The sequence below is a fragment of the Rhododendron vialii genome, chromosome 9a (genome assembly GCF_030253575.1).
Source record: "Rhododendron vialii isolate Sample 1 chromosome 9a, ASM3025357v1".
NCBI classification, from domain to species: Eukaryota; Viridiplantae; Streptophyta; class Magnoliopsida; order Ericales; family Ericaceae; genus Rhododendron; species Rhododendron vialii.
The window spans coordinates 37,289,018-37,316,202 of NC_080565.1; the positions used below are offsets into that span (position 1 = coordinate 37,289,018).

A 27,185-nucleotide genomic window follows, 5' to 3' on the forward strand; every position below is an offset into this window, starting at 1 on the left:
GTTTCAGCTAATGGTCGTTCGATCTCAACAGTCTGTTTCCTACAGTACTACATGGGATGAAAGTATTGTATGAAACGGGTGCATATCTCCTTGATCTCCTCTCACGTGAGGAAACGGATATACACCCATTTCATGCAATATTCCAAAACGGCATTCGGGAGGACCGAGGGAAAACATTGGTGGTCCCAAATATAATTGATGTGAAATCACGAACTGTCCAAATTAAGCAATTTACGTGAGAGAGGACACTCCTTGTCCTCCAACGTGCATTGAACAATACCTCAAACATTACCTCAGAAACATTGATCTAGAAACACCTAACGAATTTCTCCGTAACACAAGGCGGTTTCGCATACTCATTGTTACAGTGTCAGGTAGATGGGACATATTGGGTCTCCGCTAAGTTTAATTTTTCAAAAAAATTATTGGTCCGTAAATAATGCTTAAGTTGCCCAAACTGGCTCATTTGCCACCTCTACACTCAATATTTGTTGTTACATAATTGTCTGTGTACATCAATATATTGTTCAGTTAATTCTAACAGTACTGTGGGTAAAAAAAACTTGAAAGCCCGAAGTCTTCGCTGGAAGATGTGGCTCAAGTAGGCCCATATTTCAGCCTTAATATGGAAATTTGGGCCTTTGCAGTCCTTTCATCTAGGAATGTGGCCCGTTAGATCTTTTCGGGTAGTTGGCCCATTAGACTTGAGGCCTATTAATTATCAAAACACGTTTTGGACAGTCATTTTTCCATTCCCTTAATGTTAAAAAATTGTACAAATAGTTAATGCATCAAGTATTGTTAGCGCCACAGAAAGATCGGCTTCTCGGCAATCCCAGCTGGAGAGAAAGCCGGTGCAGTTCTATCTCGATCGTCCATCTCGACAATTTACGTGTCGGGTATCCTTCTCTACATTATTGCATCAATGCAAGAAGAAGCAAATATGATGTGATTTTAACTGTCGTCGTTTAGAAGAAGCATATACCATCATTCCTTTTTATATGGTTTTGGACAAGATGATTTTGTGATCAATCTTATGTTTGTTTGTACAAACTAGGTGATAGCCAACGTGCTACGTACGCACGAAAAACTTATGCTCGGTGGTTTGGAAGCGTACGATTTCGTTCGGGTATATATGCACAACACAGGAAAAATAGGAAAGTAAGAACTGTACATATATCACGTATCAACATATTGAAAGGTATCATGACGTTCACACGCCTTTCTTACGGGACATATAATCATTTATCACGGATTTGCGATCGAGCCCCATCTAAAAATCAAACAGTTTAGCTGGTTAAGTTTCTGAACTTCATTGGGGGATCAACTCCCATCTTCTTGTTTAATCTTCTTTCCTACGGGATTCTAGTGCCTCGACTACATAATTAAGTGCCTATACTAGAGGAAAGCAACAGTAAAAAGCGAAAAAACGAGTCTTAGTGCTCAGAGCAATGCTGCAAGATCACTTTAGCTGAAACAAGCTTTTCCAGTTCGAAATCGGATAAATGGGCTTCGAAATCAGCATCAAATAGCACGTTTTGGGGTTTGAGGTCTCCATGTACCATTGAGGATGAGTGCAAGAAGGCCAATCCGCGGCTAATTCCTAGCGCGATCAGGTGGAGCATTGGCCAATTCAGAACATCTCCGTCTTGGTGGGATGCTTCTTGAAGGAGGGTTGCTAAGTTTCCATTGGGCACGTACTTGTCGACCAGGAGTCTAAGGTCCGGTGCGCCTGTGTAGTAACCGGGAGTATCCGGGGAGAACGGTTAGGTTCCGGTGCTTCACTTTTCCGACGGATTCCGCTTCTTTCCTGAACATGTTTTCATCGAGGGAACCATCAGGGAGTCCACGAATTGAGAGAACCATTCCATCGTGGTAACAAGCTTTAAAGATCAACTTTGATCACTAAGAAGGAGTTGAGATGCAGGAGCTGCAAATGAAAAAAAAAATTCTAAATAGCCCAAGATAAAGGAACGGCAACAGAGGAAAGGATTGAAAAGAAACTCAATTTCCAACTACATGCAGATGCAGTAAAATCCTCAGTACCGGTTTTTCTATGTACCCCTCTTCCCATGTAATTTTAGCCCTTAGATTACATGGCAGTTTTGAAACACATAAATTTTAGGACATGATCTAATGGCTCACAACACATGGGTACACGGGAACAGGGGAGATACATTACAGAGGAACTGGCATGGAATCCTAGGAGGGTTTTTCTAAAGCTCCAGGGAATGCTCTAATGGCGGCACAAACATTTCTATTATGTGATGCATTTCTATAGCAAATGGTAGTATTGTCAAGTAAAATGTTAAAACACACCAAAAAGGGACTTATCCTTCCATTCAGCTTCAAGTCTAGGTTGCCCTTAAACAACAGTACATATTACATATAATAAGCTAGGAAAGCAAAATTTTCAGCTTCGGCAAAAAACCATTTGCATACACGTCTTAGGTGACACAAAATGATGGTGATATGTACGGATGCATATTTACCCACATATATACAAATACCTTGTACAAAAACCGAGACAACAGAAGGAGAACAGGGGGAAGGAAGTTATTTGTTACCTCTGACCGCCCACCCATTTGAAGCTTTTTTCATTCTGTGTGATCTTATGGAACAAATTAGCTCCATCTATCTCCACTATCTCCCTTAGTAGATCATCCTCGATCTTTTCTGTTTGCTGCTTTGAATGCTCCTCCACGTGCCCCTCGCTATAAAGAATCATACTTGAAACCCTTTCCTTCCACGCGGTCCTATTATATTTGTCTTCTTCCATACAACCGCTAGCCAATAGCTGATAAACATATACCTCTTTCTCCTGACCGGGACGAAAAGCCCGCGCTATGGCTTGTTTTGTTTTAGAAGGGTTCCACTCTGGATCCAATAAGATCACTCTTGATGCTGCAATCAAATTAATGCCCTCACAACAAGCTGTAATTGAAGCCAGCATTACTTTTGCCACCCCTTCCCTCTGCTCAAACTTATCCATTGCAATTCCACGTTCAAATAGTTCCATTTTCCCTTGAAGGACCAAAACTTCTTCCCCTTTCCTCCACCCGTAGGAAGATGCAAATAAATTAACAAAAAGATCAATCGGGGAAATATTGTGGCAAAAGATTAAAACCTTCTCTTTCCTCATGATGCATTCAGGCACTAGACTCATTACAAACCTCACCTTGGAACCCAACTTGAGGTCAAACTTGTATTTCTCAAGACCTTCAAGTTCTTGCTTATTGAAGTATTGACTGGAAGCAGGTGTAGTTTTGAGCAACCAAGGATGTATTGAAACTAGAGTGGCCAGAAACTCCTTTTCCAGTGGAAACCCTTTGTATTTGGCGACTTGATTTAGAAGTTTTTTCAAAAGCTTTTGTTGTTTCGGCGTCGACTTCATCGTGAGCGTGTAACATTGTAACCCAGGAAGATTGACGGCATTTCCTCCATCATATACATCTATAAAACTACTCGTTAAATTCCTCAACAAATTCAAACCACGCATTCTTTCTTTTCCTACACTTGAATCGATCTTCCTAGCAATTTTAACAATGAATAATCTTCTTGCTTTGTTTTCAATTGCAGTGCGTGTTTTTCCGCCTTTATTTGTTGTCCCGGAGTTTCGGTCCAACTTCCTCAGCACATCATCGACAAACCGTGGTCTTGCCAAAGTGAGAGTGTTGAAATACTCTCCAAAATTATTCTGAAACAACGTACCGGAGAGCAAAATTCTCAACCTCGTCTCAACTTTCATCAGAGCCTTCCTCAACCTAGATTTATTGTTTCTAGGGTTATGCCCCTCATCAAGGATTAGGATCCCAGGGCATTGCCGCAACAACTGGCCTAAATACCGCCTATGAGAATCTTTTGAATCTTCCCGTGTGAGTGTCATAAAATAGGAATAACTCATTAGAAGAATGCTTGGGTGATCAAGCCACTTTTGAATTTTTTCCATGCAGTCCACAAGATGCAAAGCATTGCGGTCGGGTTTTGGGAATCCATGTTCAAGAGATATTCCCTTTTTCTTTCTCAAGACTTCACCTCTGTAGGTTTCACCATCGTGGATTTGATAAACTGGAACAGGAACTTCCCACTTAATGGTTTCTTTGGACCAGGTGTAGAGTGCTGTTTTTGGAGCGAGGACCAAAGGGCGCGATCCAGGGAACAACTTCAAGTAACTCACAAGGAATGCAATGATGAGCATCGTTTTACCAGCCCCAGGAGAGTGAGAGATAACACAACCACCTCTGTTCTGGGTTGTTAGATCCATAAGTATAGGTACCAAAGAACCGGCACAGTGTCGCCAGAGAAATTCAAACGCTCTCATTTGATGCAGCCGTAATTTCCTTTTGAGATCAGGTATTAAGGCCCAGACATTTTTGTCCCCCTCTGATAAGGGCGTGTTTGAGGCAGCAGGAGTGCGGAAAAGATCAGAAAATCCCACATTATCATCCGGATTTGGCTCTGCATTTTCTCTGTCGCGTGACCACTTGTTTGGAGTCCAACTTGGAAATCGCCACTGCATATTAAAGGATCAAGGACTAGTGAGGATGAATTGCATAGATGTCACCCTAACACAAAGATAAAATCCAGAGACTAGGCTAAGAAAGTAGGAACCTAAATCCATGGACCAACTTAAAAATAAAGGCTAAAAGCCAACAAATGACTAGTTCAAGTTGTTCTTGGTCAGTTGGGTTGTGCCGATACTTTCTATTGGACGCTTCTTGTGTGATTGAAGAAAATGTTGGTTTAATTTAATATTTTGCTTTAATGTTAATATTAATTTTGTGGGTTTATTTTAAAGAGGTAATATATGCAATTAGAGATAAAGGAGTGTAAATATCTTTGAAGAGGTCTCCTTGTTTTACTCCTAATTATTAGTAGCATGTGTTGCATAGTAACGGCAGAATAAACCCTGTCCTTGATAATCTCCTAATTCTTTTCCTAAAAATTTGCCACTTTTCTCTTGCCCAACAAACTATTGTTTACTATAAAACAGTGTTTATTGTTTCGGCTGAAAAATAAGGAAAAAACTCTATCTACATCTTATTCTCTCTCCTGCTTTAGAAATCATAAACAGTGACTGATCATATTCGGTTCATATATACATATTTGGTTCGGTATTATATTTGGATTTTGAGTGTCGGAAAACTATACGGTTCGTGAGTTCAATTCACTGCACAGAAGAGAACTTGAAGGTCGATGTATCTTAGGGAAGGAGTACCATTCAACCCTGTGCAAGAGGGGGTATATCGTTAGGAGAGCGCTATCACGTGCCTCGACTACCCCACAGGCTATTCGATTCCTTTCTCTATTTATTCATATTGATGATTTTGATCGATGAATATTATTTAGAATTGTTATTCTACCAGAAAATTCCTATCGCATATATTTTTTCCAACAGAAAATGCCTTTTTCAATCTCAATTTACTGAAAACACCATTTTATCTAGCACAATAGTTTCTAAATATAGCAGTAGAACCTTTATGCCAAGTCCGTGTCTTTGACTTACAAAAGTGGGGGAGACGTCCTTTATTTCTGTGTTCACAAAGCCGCACAATTGGCAAACAATGCCAATTTCTTCATTGAGTTTGTATTCATGCGGGCAAACGTATGCACACTGTATACTTGTATCTTGTGCGACCTCAGCAACATTGGAACCCTGAAAAGCATTGCAGTAGGTAAATCAAGCATTAGATCCCACTCCAGTCACAAGAAAAATGTTCCAATTCAATGGACTTTATATGACCGATATCCTAAAGTTCCCTTCAATTTTGTTTTCAACTATCTGTCATCCAAAACCAGACATCTTATACCCACAAATAAGACATTAAAATCCCAAACCCTCCCAACTTCCAGCTTCAGCATAGGAGATTCTTTCAACCAAGAAAACAATATAAATAATGCAAACAAGCTGACGACAAAGTTTAAACATCATACCTCATCGTCTTGAAGAAGATAAGTTGATGCCCTGCAAAGTTCCATTTGTTTCCACAATACTTGAATTTCTGGTTCCTCTTCCCCATCTGGTGAGGGTGCATTATCTCTGTTCCGTCTGTCTAAGAAATTAGTGGCCCGGAATTCATTCCACTTATCAATAGCTAGTGGATGTTCTTTATTGACAGAGGACTTTATGTTCTCCATACATCTCTTTAACATTTCCCCACATATACTCACACGACTGTTTCTCCTTCTATAAGTTCCTGCATTGTCAAAACTCTCACGTACTGAAAATGAAGAATAGTCCCGTTTCCTTTGGTATTTCTTATGGGAAGTTTTACCCTTCCAGGCACCTTCAGCATCCAAAAAGTCCAACTCGATAGTACCGGTTCTATGTACATTACGAGTACCATTCATGTGCATATACCTGGAACCCACTTCACCATCCTCTCTTGAAAACTCTCCCGTAATGTGAGTATCAAAAGAATCCTCATTGTCGACCATGCCATTAGTTTCATCCTTCACAGGAGAAATAGAAGGTTGGGATTTATGTTTCCTTTCACCTCTAGATAAATTGCCAGGAACATGAGTATCAAGAGAGTCCTCCTCACTGACAATTTCAACAGTTTCCTCATTCACACGACTACTAGAAGGTTGAGGTTTATGTTTCCTTTTACCTCTAGATAAATTGCCAGAAACATGAGTATCAAGAGAATCCTCCTCACTGACAATTTCAACAGTTTCCTCCTTCACACGACTACTAGAAGGTTGAGATTTATGTTTTCTTTGATGAGCAAGGGGAGGTTGATGTTCTCTTGCTTTGGAATACCCCCCTGTTGAAAAATTTACAGGAACACGAGTGTCAGGAGAGTCCTCCTCACAGACCATTTGATCAGTTTCATCCTTAACAGCAGCAACAGAAGGTTGAGATTTTTGTTTTCCATGAGGAGCAAGGGAAGGTTGATGATCTTTCAGATTAGATGCCATTGATTTCAACTCCCTAGATTTGATCTTTCCTTGGCAACTAAAAAACTCTCTTCTATATGAATCAACCCTGCCATCACCCTCACATTCCTTTCTTCTTGTTTTACATGACCCCAACCAAACCACATCAGCATCTGAGTCTAGCAAATCACCACCACCCAAGTAAAGCTCAGGTTGTATGCATCGACGCTTGGATCGCCGCAAACCCATTAGTTCATAAAGTGACGATGGTTCATCTTTGTCCAGGTAACAACCAATTCGCTTCCCCAAAGTAAATGTGACAATGAAAGGGACTGAAATTCCATTCTGTAACTTGAAATTCACAGCCTTTGATCTGGCTTCCGAACTTGGTGAATGCTTGTCACATTCATCTTCCACAAGCTGATAGACAATTTTAGTTTGGATTGACCTGACATCAACTTCAATTTTCTTCTGCACAGATGCCACAAGGAACCAAGAAACATCGTATGAGAACTTCCCTGGAAACAATTTACATTCCTGCAGTGAAGAGCAGTCCTCAGAGATGCACCAACGATAGTGCTCATTTTGATAGGGGTTCCTTTCAAGCTTTTGAAGGATGAAAATTTGATCAGTTTGCACTGTCACGGTATCTTTCCGAAGTTTTTTCTTTGTTACACCAAGAGGGCCTTGTGGAACATAAAAGCTAACATAAACTATGCAAGCACATTTGGATTCATGCGGCTTCCTCTCAATAGAACGTATTTTTGCATCTAACCAGACCTACATAAAAAGGGTATAACAATCATAAAAGATGGCACAAACCCTTCTCAAGGCAAGAAACATATATGGCTAAACAAGCAAGTATTTCTGAAGCAATAACTTGACCAGGAAATCCATGAGACAAGAAGTAAAGTAGGTAATAAATAGTCAACTTCGGCCTATGAATCTTATACAATTTCGACACGACTTTGGTTATCACATCGTTTGAACATTAGTCTCACGGTCACATTGTGCTTCAAATAAGTACAATTTTGTACCACTCGTGCACCAGAATCTATTTTCTGCAAAAGGAACAAGGTATAGAAAGGTCCATATTCTATGATTGCAGCACAATAAATGCTTCAAAAGAGTGCCAAAACTGGTGTCTAAAACTTACATGTACAGTAAAGAAAGTACTGGAACTAAAGCTTAAACAAGACACTAAAATATACACTTGGAATCCCCTCCAGGAGGAAATTGCCCCTACACAATGATTTGAGTTCACTAATAAATGCCTATCACGCAATCTATATATAGACAAAGGAATTTAGGGATACACGAAACATTTGGTCATATCCAAAAATGTAATAAGCCTAAAATGAGTGCGGATTTTAGGTATCAATGTCACATACTTGTAAAACCAATTCAACTCACTGAAATCATGATGCGAAGGTTTTGAGGTCAAAGTCAAACATTACTATTTGATTAAGTGCAAGGTTTTGAAGCTCCATATAATAGAAATGGCTACTTACAGGCTCCTGGTTTTCCTCTTTGCTTGAACTTCCTGTAAGTTGACAGGTTGAAAGCACACAAACATCAAGTCCAGGCCTTAAAAAGCAGCTGCAATCTGACAAAGTTGCTTTTCTTGACCTTATTCGAAGGTTTGTGATGGGAACATTTTCTTTAATCACATGTCCGTCTCCTGCTAAAAGCGTGGTTTTAGCCCCAGCCCTAATTTGTAAGCATTCAACAGTTTTCCACGAACCATGGTAGAACGCCTCGAACGCTGTCATATGCCCATATAAAATAACAAAACTCAGAGACCATACGAGAAAAGAGTGCAAATATGTTTCCTATTGACAGGCAATATAGTACAAATATTGCAAGCAAAATCGTGCAACAAAAGTCTTAGTGGCACACGAAAGACATTCTATTCTTAGTGGCACGTGAAAGACATTCTATCCTTCTGCGTCAAATTTTTTGAAAGAATCCAACTGTTTCTTGCACCAAAAGAAGTTCTGTCGTTTTGGGGGTAGGAGCCACAACCTAGTTTCTACGTCCTACCATCAGTCCTATTGCTCTAACTAAATTCACCCTATCACTCAAGCATACAATAGCAAATTGCCCACAGAAGTTCGAGTTAAACCCAAGGAAACGTTGAAAGCTCAAAATCTGAATGAAGTGGATTGAACCCGAAGTCACACTAGTTCAACCAGAAATAGCTAATACATTTCTTTCGGCCCAATTAGGATTGCTGATTAGATAGGAAAGACTTCCTTTTAATGAACCAGCCAGTTTTAGTGTTCGTTGTGAGAAACCAATTAAGCAAGAATTAAGAGAAAAAGGTTGAGGTGATTAACTCAATAGCATGAATTCTTATATTGGTGCTTCAAGGTGATAAATAGCGTTTTTATAGAAATAACTAAAAGCATCACTATGTAGGCTATTCTAACAAAATCAAAGTCAGAAAATTGAAAGAGCATTGAGATCCTAGCACTTTTATTTCTTTTGGTTTTACAACCTCAAAACCATAGTTTTAGTTATTCAGTCTGAGAAAAAGCTACATTTGTTTCATTTCTTTACCAAAGTCAAGTGAGCTCGGAAATTATTGCATATCAAGTACAGATAGTGTCAAGCCTTAATATGACAAATCTACCAAAGGTTCGACAGGGGTATTACTAAAAATTAACATGAGAACCAAAGTTCGAGTAAATCTGTTTAAACTAAAATGTCATCTGGAAAGAACGAAAATACTGGGAGGAAAGGGGAGGAAAGGGCGTTCATTCTTACGGCATGCATCAAAAGGATGTGTGCTTTCACGTATACTCCTCATCCTCATGACTGCTTAACCAGTGAGATCAGTCTTCCCTGGCAGTCTGGCACCCACCAAAATATTCCTGTGTGAAGTTGTGTACCTGCAATTCATTTGCCAACCACGCAGATCTTTAATCAGTGCTCATGCCTGGTAACATTCATGGTCCATCTGCTCTACAAACACACACAAAAAAGAAATCTCAAACAGAAGTCGGAAAACCTGCAATGAAATAGTAAATTTGCCTTGATACCACGTTTGCAAAAGGTCAGTAAAAAGTAATGTAGCTTAGGCCAAAAAATAGACTGTAACAACCAACATGGTCAACCATGGGGTCCATGACTGGTCCCTGCTAGGAGGCCCATGAAACCTGGGCTAATTCAGCTGACCGCGTCATCGGCTTTAGCATATTCTCAAGCTGCATGCTGTTTTCCTAAATGTAATTAGCAAGCAGAAAACCAAATATACATATGTGGTCCAATGAAATCATTACTGTGTTATTCTTCTTGTAACTCAGACCAGTTGCCAAGATGCCAGAATCACAGCCAAGCCCCTTACACATCCATATATGGAAGGCAGTCAAGTATACAGAATCAATTAAATGATCTGAATGATGAAAATAACAAGTTTAAATGTCTTTGAAATTCCCACCAATCTAACAACACAAATTTATCTTCTGATGATAAGCAGATATATCCTGCCAAAGTGAGCACTCACTCATTTTCCTGTTTCTGTAAATTCACATTAAAATGTACAAATCATTTCCACTTAACAACTTATGATTAACATAGTTTAATGTTAAAACTCAAGTACCCATCTTCATGCAACAAAAGAATTTAATCTCAGCATAGAAGTAAAGATGGCAGCGTACGGCAATAAGCCATCCTTTGAGCAAGACAATTGGATTTCAAAAAGCATGTAAACTAGTACTTTTAGACAGCTGAGCAACAACTGTAGGCACTAAATCTAATTCAATTCTACTATCACAAGTCCTATCACTAAAATGTAACCTTTTAATCACCGAGACCAACTCTATTGACCACCACTACTTCGGGTTATTAAACAACCAAGAACAATCGTGCAAACCCACATACACAATTCAATATCCAAAATTTAATAACCACAAAATCACAAATATGTAATAACCCTACAATTAGGTAGCTGCACCAGTTTCACTAAAATGGAAAAAACTACAGAATTACATAGGTGTTGCTCTATCGCGACGATATATAGGTAAGGTTACAACTACTGTACTATCAAGCTCCACACTCTACAACAAGTGAAGCATAAGAGTCTATTTGTGACACCCATGCACTCTGACATCGAAAGTATACATAGGTAATCTTGGGGAGACAAATTACAAGAAACCATGTAAGTTACCCCTAACACTCGGACATAAGCATTTTGGGCCATTTGGTTCGGCTACGATAAGTTGCTTGGCTGGTTGTCTATCTGAGACGTCTCAGATAGTATAAAAGTACACAATTGTCCGGGATCAAGCTAGGAAATGACAGTAAAATATCATGGTGATTCCGGGCTTGGGGCAAATGTGGCCACAAGAGAGAAAAGACCCACGGAACGTCGAGATAACTCTGGTCACTACAGAAAAGACGAAATATCGTGATGACATTGACTCCAGTGCTCAACTACTCCCAAGGACACAAGGCCATAAAGGTGGGGGATTGTGACATGCAGTCCCACATCAAAGGTCTGCATGAATGATCTTCGGTATACAAACAAACATGCAAACTACTAGTACTACTAATTTAGACCTAAAGCATTTTTGGCCCCATGCCATTAGGTCCAACAAGTTACTACTCTAGTCTCTAATGGTCCACACGAGGCGTCACACTACTTAGCTGGAAAGAATGCAAAAATGTGTTGTATTAGAGCAACTACTGACACAACTTTGACACACACAACTGTATCCGAAACCATGTGCATTGAACATGTGCATTGAACGGTTCCAGACTCAGTTGTGTTCAGAGTTGTGTTTTAAAGTCGTGTGCGTAGATTTTCTCATAAAAAGGGATCAGTCACGATCGTACACGGAACAGTTCCGTAACAGAGTTTTCCAAAACAGGGATACAAAATGCAGTCATTAGCAGAAATTTTCAACGAAAATCGGAGAAAAAGGCGGAGGGATTACGCGTAATTGAAGTAAATTTGTGCCGGAAGTGGGTTGATGATGTCAGATTCAGGCGAGCTGGAGCCAGAAGATTGCGATCAAGCGGCTTTCAGCAAATGTATGAGAGAGAAAGGTGTGGGGAAAAGTGAGAGGGTACGGTTTTGGAGTGGGGAGGAATCGCCGGCGGATTCTGGGTCTTGTCCTTTCTCCTGCATGAAGAATGATGAGAGAGAGCAGAGCAGAGCACTTATTTTAGCAGAGGTCCTTGGGAGTCGCGCGCCAAGTGGACTGTCAATACTCAAAGTAGAACAGTACTCCCTCCTTTCCAAATTTTTGATCTCCTTTTCGCCGTTTAGAAATGCTAAATGCAAAGAAGATGGATAACGAAAATGCTCTGAAAGTATATATGAACGGTTTAGATGCATTGCACAGAGAATTTGTGTCGTTTACGTACATTTTAAGAGTATTTTCTTTGTCCCTGACAATCTTATTCACCGTTTGTGTCACTCAAAATTTTTGAAATCGTAAAATACATTAAAAATTATGAGATAACGCAATTATTTGAGTGACAAAAAAAAAAAAAAAGATGAACAAAAATTCGGGACGGAGTTGCAGGAGTAGCATGTATCACTGATACTTGTTTTTCTTCTTTTTTTAATAATTATAAAAAATGTCCGGATTAGCTTTGATCATGCCCACGTAAGAGGTGTTTTTGGCGGTAAATAAGTTTTGAGAAAAAAATTATCGCAATCAAGCTGTTTTGTGTTTTTTTCGGTAGTAAATAAATTGTTGAGAGATGCCAAATTGTTTCCGATGGTAAATACTTGTAGATGCGGACGTGAGTGAAAAGTTATTGAATAAAGAATTGTTGTTGATAAGTTGTTAGTAGTGTGGACAACAAACTAAAATGTGAAAACTTAATTAGTGTGAATGAGATGATTAAAACGCATATGCTTTTTCCTCAAATTTTTAGTAGAAACACCCCCCAAACAAGGTCTTAAAGTTAACAATAGAGCAAACCCTCTAATGGTTATGAGGAGTGGAATGTTTCGCCTTTATAAAATTTAAGCATGCACCGTCATAAAGGACGAGCACTTGTTTACTTTCTCATACTCATCTGACCAAACTCATTCGGGTTTTGATCTTACTTGTTTTGCATGTTTGAGAATTTTTTATTTTTTTTGGTTACAATTTGTAGCTTTAAGAGAATGTTCCCGTAGAATTACTGACGATAATTCAAACATTTATTTAATAACAATGTATATTTTATAAGATAATAATTAATCAAATATCAAAATTATTTGATTATAAATTGTAACGAACTGCTCGAAATTCGTGGTGGTGAGAGTCCGTTCCAGAACACCTTCTTAAAAAATTATTTATTTCACATTTTCAAACTCAAAAATAATGTAAATAAAAAATAATTTTTCAATTTTTTTTGCACCGTATTAAAGATCTCAATAAGATTTTTCAAACAATATTCGTATTGCATATTTTTAGATTTCAATAAAATTATCATTTTTAAGCTTGAAATTGTCTTCTTAAAAAATAAGTACTTATCGTTGCAGAACGGTCTGAGTAATGTTGGACCATTGTCTCAAGAGCACCCAAAAAAAAAAAAACAGTAGTGTGGGCAAAAAAACTTGAAAGCCCGAGTCTTCACTGGGAGATGTGGCCCAAAAGGCCCATAATTGAGCCCAACTTTTAATATGGAATATTGCCCATTGGACCATTTGGGTACATGGCCCGTTGGACTTGAGGCCCACTCGTTCCGGTATTCGTTTCGGATCTTCTGTCTAATTTCAACGTGAGGAATTGAATGATTTTAGGCTTTTGTCAAGGTCTCGAGTGCATATGCTAATAATCATTAAATGTGAACAATTAAATTCCCTTAATGTTAAAACTTGTAGTACGAGTAGTTAACGCATTAAGCATTGCTAACTGTAGAAAAGTCGGCGCAGTTATATCTCGATAACTAATAGTTGGATATGCTTCTATAGAAGAAGCAAATATGATATGATTTTGGCTATCGTCATTTAGAAGAAGCATATGCTTTTAATTTTTTTTTATATGGCTTTGGACGAGATGAATTTGTGTTCAATCTTATGTTTGTACATATATTGCTTTATATTTGTAACCGGACCCTTGATTTTAACACTCCTCTCCAATAAATGCAGTCACTTTTCATTTTTAATCATCTGAAATTACAGAATTAATTTTTCATGTGAAAAGAAGAATGTATGTTTTTTTTTTTTTTCAAAACGATAACAGATGATATTATAGATCCAAGAACCAGTACAGCAAAAGGAAACTTCATTCCTAAACAAGTAAACAAGGGATCAAGAAATCAAACAATATGGGACTCAGTCAAAAAACTACACCCATCGCTCTAAACAGACATAGCACTGCAAAAAAACAACCAAAACACTCACATAGGGGTGATAGAAGCCCCACAAATGAGGAGAGATCCCACACAGGGGAAACCAAAGAAGAGAACCAAGAGAAAAACCGGTATGGAACCAGAGCAGACTTCATCCATCTACCTAAATCTCCCACTCCGGCGGCAGGAGGACGCCTCCGACAACCACGATCTGCAAGGCACTGCCTCCAACTACCGTTGGACTATACGGCGGAAGAGGCGGATAATGGTGGTTTGGGGAGGAAGATGGGGTGAAGGGGGAACGAGAGAAAACCTTCAAGATTTAAGATCAATAAATGAAAAAACCCCATGAGGGAGAGAAATCCCTCTCCTCCTGTCACCCATTGGGGCATGAAACCTTGGGAGGAGAGGAAGGATGGAGATGGGCGGCGGCGGCGACTTCTTTAGGGTTGGAGAGGGAGAAAGCAAGTCCTACCTGCCAAACAATTAGTTGAGACTTAAGAATGTATGGGTTATCATTCGTCATTTCACACATACAAGGACAGAAAAAATGAGTGCATTTGGATTAAAACGTAAGAGAGTGCTAAAATATTTTTTCCTAAAATTAATACAGATTGCAGACTCTCGTTCTAAGAGCTGCCCCACGGCTATTACTTTGTAAGTCCTCCTTTTTTGCACTGATTTCAAAGTGTGATGTGTTAGTACATGGAAAATACGAGTCCCGAAGTCACATAATTCGCGTGCGTGAGTATGAACAAAGAGAGAGAATGAAATGCCATTCAAAAAAAATTATTGACTAATAAAATTCGTGAAAACGAGGATTGAGAGCGGGAGCATATAGTGAAGATTGCAAGGGCGGTGAGTTCTAAGCGTGCGTGAGTATGAACAAAAGAGAGAGAGTGAAATGCCATACAAAAAAATTATTGACTTATAAAATTCGTGAAAGCGAGGATTGAGAGCGGGAGCATATAGTGAGGATTGCAAGAGTGGCGAGTTCTACGGGAGGATTTTATTGCCTAGGGTGTGAAAGAGGAGGCGAGTTCTACGGGAGGATTATACTGCCTAGGGTGTGAAAGAGGAGGACAGATCTTCCTAAGGCCTAAGCAGCAACACCACGGACACAAAACTGAGCATATGTGCGGGTGCTATGCAGGTTTGGACGTGAGAAAACCAAAACATGTTCCCCTTCTATGACACCTGAAGTAGAGGGATTAATCACACGGAGAGAATCCTATTTCTAGGTACCGAAAGCGCACGTAACGCCTATCTAGGAAAATTGGCTTGGAGTTTTTTTTAGTAGAACTACGACCACACAAAAAAAGAAGGCGACGACAAAGAATCGCAAAATAGTAAAATAGACATCCCTGGGCAATCCAGAAAACAAAACTATGTTCCTACAATGGCGCATTATCTTGTCCCCGTAAACAAAAACAAAAAAAAAAAAACAAAATTGCAACTACTGCTATATGTCCAATAAGTCTATTAAAGTTAGACAACTGAAGTTGTGGTCTACAAATCTTTCGGTATAAACACCATCTATGATAGAATTGGCATCAAAATAACTAATTAGAAAATCCTCTTAGGGATCCTTTGTGCCGGTTTTTCTATGTTACATGGCAGTTTGGAAACACATAAATTTTAAGACATAATGTAACGGCTCTCACAATACGTGGGTACATGAGAATAGGGGATACAGTACCGGACCCGAGTCGGCACAGTCACGTGGCATTTCACATAAGAGTCCAACCAACCACACGACCAACAAGAAATAGCACAGAATAAAATTAAACACAAGTTACCAAATACTAACGAAATCTCCAACATCATTACAAGCTTGAAGTAATGAAGCATTTTGGCCCCATGTTATCAGACTCCAACAAGTTACACTTCAAGTAGCAAATAGGAGAGAAATAGAAACACGAACTTCGCCAAATTGAGAAATAGAAAGTCAAACCGCGAGCACGATCACACACGGAGGAGTTCCCCAACAGAGTTTTCCAAAACAGGGATACAAAATGAAAAGTCATTAGCAGAAATTTTTCTACGATAATCGGAGAGAGGGCGGAGCCACGGAGCGATTACGTATGATTGGAGTAGCTTTGTGCCGGAAGTGGGTTGATGATGTCAGATTCTGGCGAATTGGAGCCAGAAAAGTGTGACTGAAGCGGTTTTTGGCAAATGCATGAGGCAGAAGGTAGGGGGAAAAGTGAGGGATATGGTTTCGGAGGGGGAGGAATCGCCAGCGGATCCTGGGTCTGCCTTTTTTCTGCATGAGAATGATGGAGATAGCAGAGCAGAGCACACTTATTAAGCAGAGGTCCTTGGGTAAATTGGGCCTCGTTTCGCTAAGAAAGGTGACGTATTATGAGAAAATGACTTGTCTCGTAAAACAAGAAATAACTACTTGAAAAATAAGAACTTTAGCAAAACGAGACCTTATTTTTACAAAGGAATATGGTATATGCTACACGAAAGGGTGGTACCTAGATGCTCCCTGTGGTTTTCAGTTTGTTCATGGGTAATTGGGTGCCAATGGTCTGATTATGGTAAGTTAGACCTTCTACATGCCTAATCTCTTCACTCAGAAGTATGGCTGCCCTTTAGATGTTCAATGAAGTCTATAACCACACCAACGCACACTTATATACACATTCATACTCACAAGTACGTGGTGAGTAAATAGTTGTGTAAATGAGCATAGTCCTTGCATTTTGGTTAGATGTTTCTGTTCCGCTTCACCATCCACAGAATTTCAGAACTACATATTTTGACCCCCAAAAGATCACACATAACACCAAAGATCGTGGTACCACTTCCAAAGGACAAGGTCAAGAAGAAGAATCTTTCCTAGACCACGTTAATTTTGAGGACAAGGCCAAAAGACAAGGAAGTAAAGCCGTTGAATTAACTTTAACTCACATAAATCGAACAACACCGGACACAATCGTACCTGGAGCTATGTTTTACAGTCATGTTTTGAAAAATGATTCCCTCCAGACAGTAGGAGACTCCCTTTTTTGGCAGTAAAGAGCAACTAGCAACTTGGAACTTTTCAAGCAGAAGCATAATGAGAGAGACGACTGGAGACTGATAGAGAACACAATGGGGCCAAAGAGGAGAGCATATGGAGCCAGCATGATCCGAGAGCACATTTTATTCATCAACATTTCTTTTGTACTTCAAAAATTTTGCTACAGTTTCACCCTGTTTTCACCTCTTATATTTACATGAATGAAAGAATCATATAGAACCTTTGTCAGTGTAAACCATGAACTCCACCAAGGTGGATTGGCAAAAGAACAAGAATCAAAGCTCAATTCCCCAATCTAAAAGCCTAAAGAGAATCAGCTCGCCATTCCTATCATCTTCTTCCACTAAAGAGAGAATCAGTACAAAAGAATTTTAAGTCCTGCACACCAAATCCAACACACTCTCTTATCCCAAAACAGACTGTCAAAAGAAAAAGGCAGAAGCCAATCCAACCGCAGTGTATCTTCTTCATTTCAACTGAACACCGGCAGAACCCTCTAAAGAACAGAATCAAAAGTCCAAATCAAGAAACCCAAGATCCTCCAAAGCAAAATTGAAGAATTCTTCTCCCTCTGGCCTCAAGAAATCTAAACCATAATCCACCCCTGGAGGTGCCTGCTCCATGTGTTGCAAACTCCCAAGCAGCTTTGCATCAGGGTTCTGCAATTGGTACGACAAATCCAAAGGCATTTCGCCTTGCAAATTATCATAATCATCTGTTTGCCCTGTTCTGCTTAAGTTTTGGCCAGGCCCGATGTTATGATCCTCCTTGTCTAAAACACCCAAAAGCTCATCCACATCAAACATCTCATCCCCAGAGAAATTTTGCAAGACATCTGGTCTACAGTCAAGTTGTCCTGATTTGCCACTAATGAGCTTTTTTTCATTCCCATCGAAATCCACTGGTTCCTCCTTCACCTCCTTTGGTGAAGAAGAATCGATATTTCCATTAAAATTCTCAGCTCCACAATACTCAGAGCCGCTGGAGGAATTCATAGAGTCTGTACTAGATATAGTTGGCTGTGAAGTAGATTCCTTTGAAGATTCGCTCAAGGACCCACCGTTCACAACATTGAGACGGGCAAGAGGACCATACATAGCCTTTGCAGCTTCATTATAAGCTAAGGCGGCTTCACCGGCAGTTGGGAAAGTACCAAGCCACAACCTATTGCCCCTATTTGGCTCCCTAATTTCGGCAACCCATTTTCCCCATGTCCTCTGCCTAACACCTCTGTAATTGCATTGTGTGTTTTGGGGCCCACCTTTGCCCTTCATACATCCTTTCTTCGATCCCTTGGCTGGAACTCTATGCACTGGCTTGGAATCTCCGTTAGACGTTTGAAGTTTGTCATTGTATTCTTTCCACTTCGCTAGGGTCTCTGCAACAGCATCTGGTCCACCACGTCTACTCCGTGACTTCCTCTTTCTGGGATAATCCATTGGCATAATGTTCAAGTTTGAAGTATTATCGAGAAGACCCATCATTGCAATCCTGAGAACAAGAGAACGAATGATTTAATCACCTCTGCCACGAATTAGCTTCCATACTAGCAAAGTAAATTAACTAATAAAAGAGCAACTTCAGTAAAGATAACAATTAACACCCTACAATAGGATTTCATTAATCTGCAATGTAACTCTAAGCACAACTATATAACAAAATCAATGGATAGCGTTTAATCGTCAACGGGTAGAGCTTTTTGGTTTAACATTGTTAGGAATAAAATTCAGCCAAGAGCCTGCACAACTGCCCCTACCCTAATCCTGAAACTTCACCACATACAAACTTTTCTGGTAGCTAACTGTTGAGGAAACAAGCACCTAACTGAAAATTGATACTAGAGGAACTGATAACCAAAGTTAAAATATTTCAGTACCCGCAACACTAAACGCCCCAGGAAAACCCCAACAAACACTTCGGTTGCAAAAGGAGAGGTCAAAAGAAACCAAAAAGGGATTTGACTTATATAACCGGTTGAAAACAAGTATTCTGGAGGTCTTAGTTCCCTTGATGACCAAGAAATTGCAAAAACATGATACAAATGTCTCAACTAATATAATATCCTATATTTTCTTGGCGACCAAGCCAACCAAAACTAATGGGCTTTTTAAGGGCTGTTAAATTTGGGGGAGGCACTGCTTAAGAGCGCAGAAGAAGAAAGAAACTTATTCATGACTCAGCCGTGAACAAGTTCTTTACGGCAGCAACCAATCGCGACTACCAAAAGTGTTCTGGACGGTCCCGATTTTAATAGAACTTTTTCGGGAAAAAGTTTAACACCGTCCAAAATACTTTTGAACAATCGCGATTGGCTCTGTAAATAACTATTCACAGCACAGCTGTTAAAAAGATTTTCTCGCAGAATAAATCTAGGCACGGAAAGACAACGTCCTGCTTACTGCAGAATTTCATAGTGAGAAATTTTCTCAATCTCCACTACGGTACGAAGAGTACTAGTACTACCAACTTAATTGCAAGAGAGAATCAGGGACCCAAAAGGTTTACTCATTGCTGAGAATGTTGGAAATTGTGTTGCACTTCATATTTGGACGAAAACACACATGCCATAATTCCCAGTTTTCTTCGCACCTAAGCAATACCCAAACAAGGGCATCTCAAAAATTCTGTTTTTTCTTCAACATTCTCCCCTCACCAAACAAATCCCAGTTTTCTTCGCCTCCAAGAATCGCATAAATCACTCTAGAACTATCACCCAATACTAGTAAGAAAAACTTCACAAAACCCTAGGTTTTATTTCATCAGATTTTACAAATAAAAAAAAAAGAGAAAGAAAAATCAGATTCAGACTCATCAATTTTCCTAACAAATCAAAGGCTCCTTCAAAACAAAAAACAAACACAAAACCAGTATCTTCAGACGATTGACACCATAATCGACACAAGCACAACACGTACATGCGAACCCACACAAACAAGAGAAAGAAGAAGGGGGGGGGGGGGAAATCAACCAACCTTTCGATTCCAGACGACATGCGCGAAGAAAAACTCCCTTCCCAACCAAATCTCCCTTCCACCAGATTCAAATCTCGCGTATCCTTCACGTAAACCGTAGGGTTCTCCAGTAATTAGTACAAAATAATCGCGGGCTGAATTGATAATCTTTTCGATCTCGTCCTCGCAGCTTTCTTCTCACAACAGAATCAGAAAATCCTCTCTTACGCACAGCTGCGGCCGGTATTTATAGCCTTCTAGTTCTCTAGATATTTCTACGGACAGTAAAATGCTGGATATGGATATTTACACGTAACGGGTGACGTGGCGCGATCCTAGTCGCGGCCGTGGCGAATCGGGCACAGCGTTTGCGGCGCGTGTCACCCCGAACCTTCCCGAATCCCGACTCCCTCGCTCACTGTGACACTGTTCCTTGGTGCCGAAGACTTCCCATTCTAGCCCTCTCGCTTGGGACTTTGCCCAGAAGGGTCGTGAAATCTCGATTGTGCCATTGGGTCGGGATTACGGTCTTATCCCTTGGTGGCTGCTTGATTGGGCCGGAGAGTGCCACGTGTCTGGAGTGACCAATAAGCGTCGTGGAGTGTGCTGGACTTGATAATTTCTGCTCTATTGGGAATTTGAGATTATCCACAAGCTTTTTGAATGAATTAAATTAATTAATGAATTAACCCATCGTATTCGTGGTTCTGGAAAGCACTCGTTTTGTTTTGTTTTTTGGGTAAGTTATTACTACCTCCGTCCCAATTTAATTGTCACTTTTAGAGTTTGTGTCATTTTTCAATTGATTATATTTTGTAATTTATAATGTTTTAGGTGATTTTAAAAATATTGTATTATAGAACAAATCAAGATCTATCAAATAAAATCCATATTGTATATAAAATTCATTACCAATTTAAAAATATAACTAATTTTTTTATCCAGTTAGAATAGAATTGGAACAAGTAAATTGGGACGAAGGAAGTACTTAAAAGCACTCGTTGTGCGGATCCATGTGCTGTAGTGGACCACGCACTCCATGTGCCGATCAGATCGTCCATATTGAAAATAGACAATTTGGATTTTTATACGAACAATTAATAGCTCGGATTTGCTGGAGTTCGGATTAAATCCGAACCATCCATGTCTAGATGGAAGGTCCGATCGGCCGTACTACACGGCTATAGTGCGGCCTCCCAATCCTAATTGTGCAGCATTAATCATGCCCGCACTACAGCCCTTCTCAATCCTCGTTGTGCAGCATTAATCATGCCATAATTCCGTATTAATTCGCGCAAATTAAAAGATCATGTACCAAGAACTCGTCAGATTTCCTTCTTTTTTCTAACTTAGCTTGATCAACAAGAATAATCGTTTCTCACTTTTTATTGGATTAATGGTTCAAAGATTGATTATCGGACGAGCCCACCCAAAGGGCGGAGGATTTAAGATACAAATAGTGTCAAATGACCCCACTGAAGAACTAATTTCCCTCATCTATATTTGATAGTACTATCAGTGCAAATAACATATGGGGAGTGATTTTGTCATTTTTCTTTTTGTTAATGTCACTTCCTTTTCTATCTATATAAAATGATTTATTTTGTGAGAAAAAAGAAAATAATATTAAAAAAAAAAAAGTTGACAAAATCAATTTCCATATTTCTGATCCGCCAGATGCAAATCTCATCCCATTTCCTAGATTAGGGAGTAGTAGTAGAACAAAATTTTGCCTTGTCCAAGAAAGTGAGGTAGCAGGAAGAGACCGGAGGGTCCACTGCTTGTGCAGATACTGGGTTGCATGTGCACCGCGTGGTGAGCTCTCTAGAATGCAGATGATGCGGTAACCATGTTGTTGACGTGTTTATGCCTTTATGGACTGCTAAAAGTTGTTCACTAGTGACCTTTTTGGGTCCAGCCCTTGGGACTTTGGAATGGCAACGACTCCCCGTTATTAAAATGACAAAAACCAACCCCTCGTGGAGAAAGTTTTTGTTGCAAATCGGGAGCCACGTGGTATCTCCGTACAGCACATCTGAATTGTTCAAATATGCAACCGATGGTTCGGAATAAAACACTATTTTCTTTTTCTTTTTTTAAATCCATTCTGTAGTTTTCAATGCAAACCTTCAATTGTATGTTTGGACAGCTCAAATGTACTACACGAGTACCATGTCAGCCGTACTCGATTTGCAACAAAAAATTTCGTTCATTTGTGACTTGTGAGTTGGACAATGTTTATCCAATGGAACAAAACAAACTACGGGCCCAAGTCAAAGTGGGTGGTCAAAGCAATCGGGATTCGGTTTTGCTGCCTGGCGAACAAGCATAGGAGTGACATGTGCGTACTCGCTGACGCACTCTTTTTTTTTTTTCATTTTTCTTTACCCGCTGCGTGCTATGAGAGCAGGACCCGGGACTCTGTCAAGCGCCTGCCGAGCACATCTGGAGTCTGGACTATCCATCTCGACAAACGATGGTCTGGATTGAAAGTAAAATCTTGAAGGGAGAAAAGTTGATTTTTTAATCCAAACCGCTGAAAACACTTTTAGACGATCCAGATGCGATCGACAAAGTACTTGGCAAACATCTCCCAATCCATGAGAGCAACTTAATATCTCCAAGGCTCCGTTCAGTTGTCGAGAAAGTTGTGTGGGAAATTGGTTCCCAAAAAAAGTGAAGTGATGTGAAGTAAAAGAAAAAGAAAATTATTTTCCTATGAATGTTCATTTGACAAAAGAATTTTGCAAGAATAATTAAGGTTTAGTTGTTCATTTGTTAGGAAAAAGAAACTTTCGGAAAAATTTTGTGAGTGTTCACTCATTTTCCTTTTCCCGCTACGCAAAATCCTGTGTTTTTTGCAGGGTCACTTTTGCAGGAAAGTAATTCCTGCAGGAAAACTTAAAAACATGTTTCCCATTACTTTCCTGCCAACTGAACACTACAAAAATTATGAAAAAGTTGATTTTCTCATCCTTTTCTGTACTTTCCTGACAACTGAACGGAGTTAAGTAAAATCCTACTCACCGATCATGAAAATCCGAGTACACGTGGCCAACTCTAAGTCCTGCAAGAATAGTTTCAGACGCTCAATAATTATGAAATACTATTTTCTTTTTTAAAAAAAATCCATTTTGTACTTTTCAATGCAAACTGTCAATTGTATGTTTGGATAGCTCAAATGTACTGTACGAATACCATGTCAGCCGTACTTAATTTGCAACCAAAAATTTCTCTCAATTGTGACCGGTGAGTTGGATAATGTTTATCCAATGGAACAAAACAAACTACGGGCCCAAGTCAAATTGGGTGGTCAAAGCAATCGGGATTCGGTTTTGCTGCGGGGGGTGGGGAGAAAGCACAGGAGTGACATGTGCGTACTCGCTGACGCACTCTTTTTTTTTTTCATTTTTCTTTATCCGTTGGGTCCTATGAGAGCAGGACCCCGGATCTGTCAAGCGCATGCCGAGCACACTCAGAATGGGTTCCAGAACTCAAAAAAAGTTCTTATTTTTTAAGAAAGTAATTTCAAGTTCAAAAATAAGAAACTTATTAAAATCTAAAAATATGCACTATGGATCTTGTTTGATACGATGCAAAAAAAAATTGAAAATTTATTTTTCATTTATATTATTTTTGAGTTTGAAAATGTGAAATAAGCTGCTTATTTTCTAAGAAAATTTCTGGAACGGGATCTTAGATCATCCATCTCAGCAATCGATGGTCTAGATTGAAAGTAAAATCTTGAAGGGAGAAAAGTTGGTTTTTTAATCTGAACCGCTGAAGACACTTTTGAATGATTCGGATGCGGTGGGCAGAGTGCCTGACAAACATCTCCCAATCCATGGAGAAATTATTCGCTGCCCCAAGGGCAACACGTGTATTTGCCCCGCCTCCTACCTTTTTGTTTTTTTTTGATCCGCTGCCGCCTCTCACCTTAAATCTACTTACATGCGTTTTCTTCTATCCTGTCCCACTAGACACAGTCTTTTTTCTAAAATTAAATGTTTCAAATTTTAATCCGTTTGAATGGGTGAGAAGATTTTATTTTTTTTATCATTTAATTCTAAAGGGTCATAATTAAATTTTGACCATAGGGCTCGTTGATAAGCCCTAAGAAAGTCGTAGAATCAAATATCTCTTAGGATTAACCAACGAGAGCCCTAGAGTCAAAATTTAATTATGACCCTTTAGAATTAAATGATTAGAAAAATAAAATCTTCCCACCCATTCAAACGGATTGAAATTTGGAGCACTTAATTTTTTAACCATATTTTTTAATATATAAACTGAAGGTTGAAAAATTAAGTATTTCAAATTTCAATCCGTTTGAATGGATGAGAAGATTTTATTTATCTGATCATTTAATTCTAAAAGGTCATAATTAAATTTTGACTCTAGGGCTCTCGTTGGTTAATCCTAAGAGATATTTGATTCTACGACTTTCTTAGGGCTAATCAACGAGAGCCCTATGGTCAAAATTTAATTATGACCCTTTAGAATTAAATAATCAGATAATTAAAATCTTCTCACCCATTCAAACTGATTGAAATTTGGAACACTTAATTTTTCAACCTTCAGTTTATATATTAAAAAATATGGTTAAAAAATTAAGTGCTCCAAATTTCAATCCGTTTGAATGGGTGGGAATATTTTATTTTTCTAATCATTTAATTCTAAAGGGTCATAATTAAATTTTGACCCTAGGGCTCTTATTGGTTAATCCTAAGAGATATTTGATTCTACGACTTTCTTAGGACTAATCGACGAGAGCCTTATGGTCAAAATTTAATTATGACCTTTTAGAATTAAATGATAAAAAAAATAAAATCTTCTCACCCATTCAAACGGATTGAAATTTGAAACACTTAATTTTAGAAAAAAGACTGTGTCTAGTGGGACAAAAAAGAAGAAAACGCATGTAAGTAGATTTAAGGTGAAAGGCGGCAGCGGATCAAAAAAATCAAAAAAAAACAAAAAGGTAGGAGGCGGGGCAAATACACGTGTTGCCTTTGGGGCAGCGAATAATTTCTCCAATCCATGAGAGCAACTCTAATGTCTCTAAAGTAAAAACCCTGCACCGACCATAAACATCCAGGCACACGTTGTCAACTCTAGGTCCTGAAAGAATAGCTTTTTTTTTTTTTTTTTGAACAGACTGAAAGAATAGTTTGAGATGCTCAATAATTATGAAACAATTTTTCAAGTGGGGCCCACAAAAAATGAGCCTAGGCCCCATTCTGTTGTGATTCATATTTTGTAAGTACTTATTTTTCGTTTAACGAGACAGATCATTCTTTCATAATACATCACTTTTAATCTAAAAAATAATTACTTATTTAAAAAATAAATATTTATTTTAGTTAAAAGAACACACCCTCAATCCAATACACATAGGTCATTGATTCAATTTTCTATTTTTTTATTTAGATTATAGAAATTGAGCGGCTCGAATTATCCATGTGGAACCGAAGTGGGTCTCGCGTGCCGGGGTGTGCACGGTTGGTGCACACGCCGTCGGTGCCTTTTAAGATTTTCGTTAAAACGAAGACTCAAACTACAGTAATTTGTAATTAGATAAAGAGAACTGTGATTTTTAATTCAAAAGGTGCATATAAAATAGCTTTACTATTCATTGAGAGCTTGTTCGTTAGGGGTATTCAAAACCCTTGCGCATGGTCTTCAATAAAACCTCCCTCAAAATCAAAATCCAACAAGGTCTGCAATTTTCAATCCAAAAACTCTATTTTCATCTATATTTAAAACAAATCACGATATTATTTCACTTGTCCTACAAAAAAGTTCAAATCATGAGTTTTTCAACTTTTGATGAAATATATTGAATATGAATCTCATTTTGAAGGTCTCATGAATATCTTTTTATAACATGAATACTGTACAAAAATTGTGAAAAAAATATAAATGCTATTACTGTTACGGCCACAAAAATTGTGAAAAAAATTATACACACTCGTCTCTACTCCAATTTTGGAGTGTGATGTTGTTTCTCCACAAAAAGTGTAAAAACCAAATGGCTAAAGTTACGGGCGTGTTAGGATTGGATTGCAGTCCAAATTCGTATAAGGCCTGGACGTCTCAAATTTGACTTCGTATTGAGCGGATTGTGTACGACCTAAGGGGTGATGCCGTATGTGGTTCGTGATTTTCCTTGTCGGGATAAGAACTTAGAATTTCCTAACCGTTGTTAGAAAATGGAAAAAATAAAAGAAAAAGATTGAAAGATAAAGATAAAACAAATTTTATTAAATGGCTTAACAAAATTTGGGTACAAGAAAATGAAAGACAAGATCTAGGTCGGGCTAGATTGAACATGAAAGTAAAATACTTTGCTGCAAAGTAAATGAAAGATAAATTTGGTAAACCCTGGGCTTAAGAGAAAATGACGGCTAAGGACTTGTTTGATAATTAATGCCCGTCAAAGACATTTTTAGCATTAATAAATGTTTTTGGCTTGTCCTTGACGGGCATTAATTATCAAAACACGTCCTGGGCCGACATTTTCCCTGGGCTTAATGGTGCTGGGACCTTTGCCAAGGCCTTCAATTCTGGTATTTATAGGCAGAAAACTTCAGGCCTTGAGCAGCTTAAGTTGCTTCTTCCTGTCCTTATGCATCCGCCAAGTGTCATTCTAGTAAAGGCCTAGGCTTGAGCTGCTTTTACCTTCTCCAATGAGTGATTGTCACATGTCCAAGCCTTGCTCTCTATTCTAAGAAATCGGTCGAAATGCCTGAAAAAACTCTCTTCCCTTCATAAATGCCTACAAAAAGCAAAAGGAACTTCGGCTGTGTAGAATCCCTAAGCCTTTTAAGCTGCTTGTAAGCTACTTGAATATCTAGATAGCTGTTGAAAAGATAGATTTTGGGCCCACCAAGGTTAAAGGCCGAAATTTTTCCAGGCGAGTCCCTCTTGATGGCCTACTTGCTATATATATACATATACATTTATATATGGAATAGAGAGATTTCATGGGACTTGTGCCCTACCACTTACTTTCATACAGCAGA

General features: G+C 38.9%; 2 protein-coding genes across 4 annotated transcripts; both read right to left on the reverse strand.

Annotated features, from left to right (window-relative positions):
- Window positions 1-1,158: 1,158 nt before the first annotated feature.
- LOC131301673 (SNF2 domain-containing protein CLASSY 2-like) lies at window positions 1,159-12,116 on the reverse strand. Of its 3 annotated transcripts, none has more exons than XM_058328053.1 (7): window positions 11,820-12,116; window positions 9,649-9,773; window positions 8,391-8,644; window positions 5,935-7,659; window positions 5,507-5,656; window positions 2,568-4,513; window positions 1,410-1,930 (listed from the first exon to the last, which is right to left on the reverse strand). In XM_058328053.1, the coding sequence occupies exons 2-7, from the start codon at window positions 9,695-9,697 to the stop codon at window positions 1,906-1,908; spliced, it is 4,149 nt and encodes a 1,382-aa protein (XP_058184036.1). In that variant the 5' UTR covers window positions 9,698-9,773; window positions 11,820-12,116; the 3' UTR covers window positions 1,410-1,905. The 3 variants fall into 3 exon arrangements, with proteins under 3 accessions (XP_058184035.1, XP_058184036.1, XP_058184037.1); XM_058328054.1 differs by lacking the exon at window positions 11,820-12,116 and adding an exon at window positions 10,164-10,782; XM_058328052.1 differs by lacking the exon at window positions 11,820-12,116 and having other exon boundaries at window positions 1,159-1,930; window positions 9,649-10,772.
- A 4,955-nt stretch (window positions 12,117-17,071) lies between these two features.
- LOC131301462 (dehydration-responsive element-binding protein 2C-like) lies at window positions 17,072-20,407 on the reverse strand. The gene is made up of 2 exons (XM_058327779.1): window positions 20,182-20,407; window positions 17,072-18,700 (listed from the first exon to the last, which is right to left on the reverse strand). Exons 1-2 carry the CDS (start codon window positions 20,199-20,201, stop codon window positions 17,719-17,721), a joined length of 1,002 nt encoding a protein of 333 aa, XP_058183762.1. The 5' UTR covers window positions 20,202-20,407; the 3' UTR covers window positions 17,072-17,718.
- Window positions 20,408-27,185: the final 6,778 nt, after the last annotated feature.

Bases quoted from the DNA above. Each gene is read 5' to 3' on its own strand.
- LOC131301462 (XM_058327779.1), bottom strand. From the start codon at position 20,201: ATGTCGTCTGGAATCGAAAG. The intron at 18,701-20,181 runs GTTGGTTGATTT...TCTTGTTCTCAG, and splicing joins ATGTCGTCTGGAATCGAAAG to GATTGCAATGATGGGTCTTC.
- LOC131301673 (XM_058328052.1), bottom strand. From the start codon at position 9,697: ATGAGGATGAGGAGTATACGTGAAAGCACACATCCTTTTGATGCATGC. The intron at 8,645-9,648 runs GTAAGAATGAAC...GGCATATGACAG, and splicing joins ACATCCTTTTGATGCATGCC to CGTTCGAGGCGTTCTACCAT. The intron at 7,660-8,390 runs GTAAGTAGCCAT...CTTTTTATGTAG, and splicing joins AAGAGGAAAACCAGGAGCCT to GTCTGGTTAGATGCAAAAAT.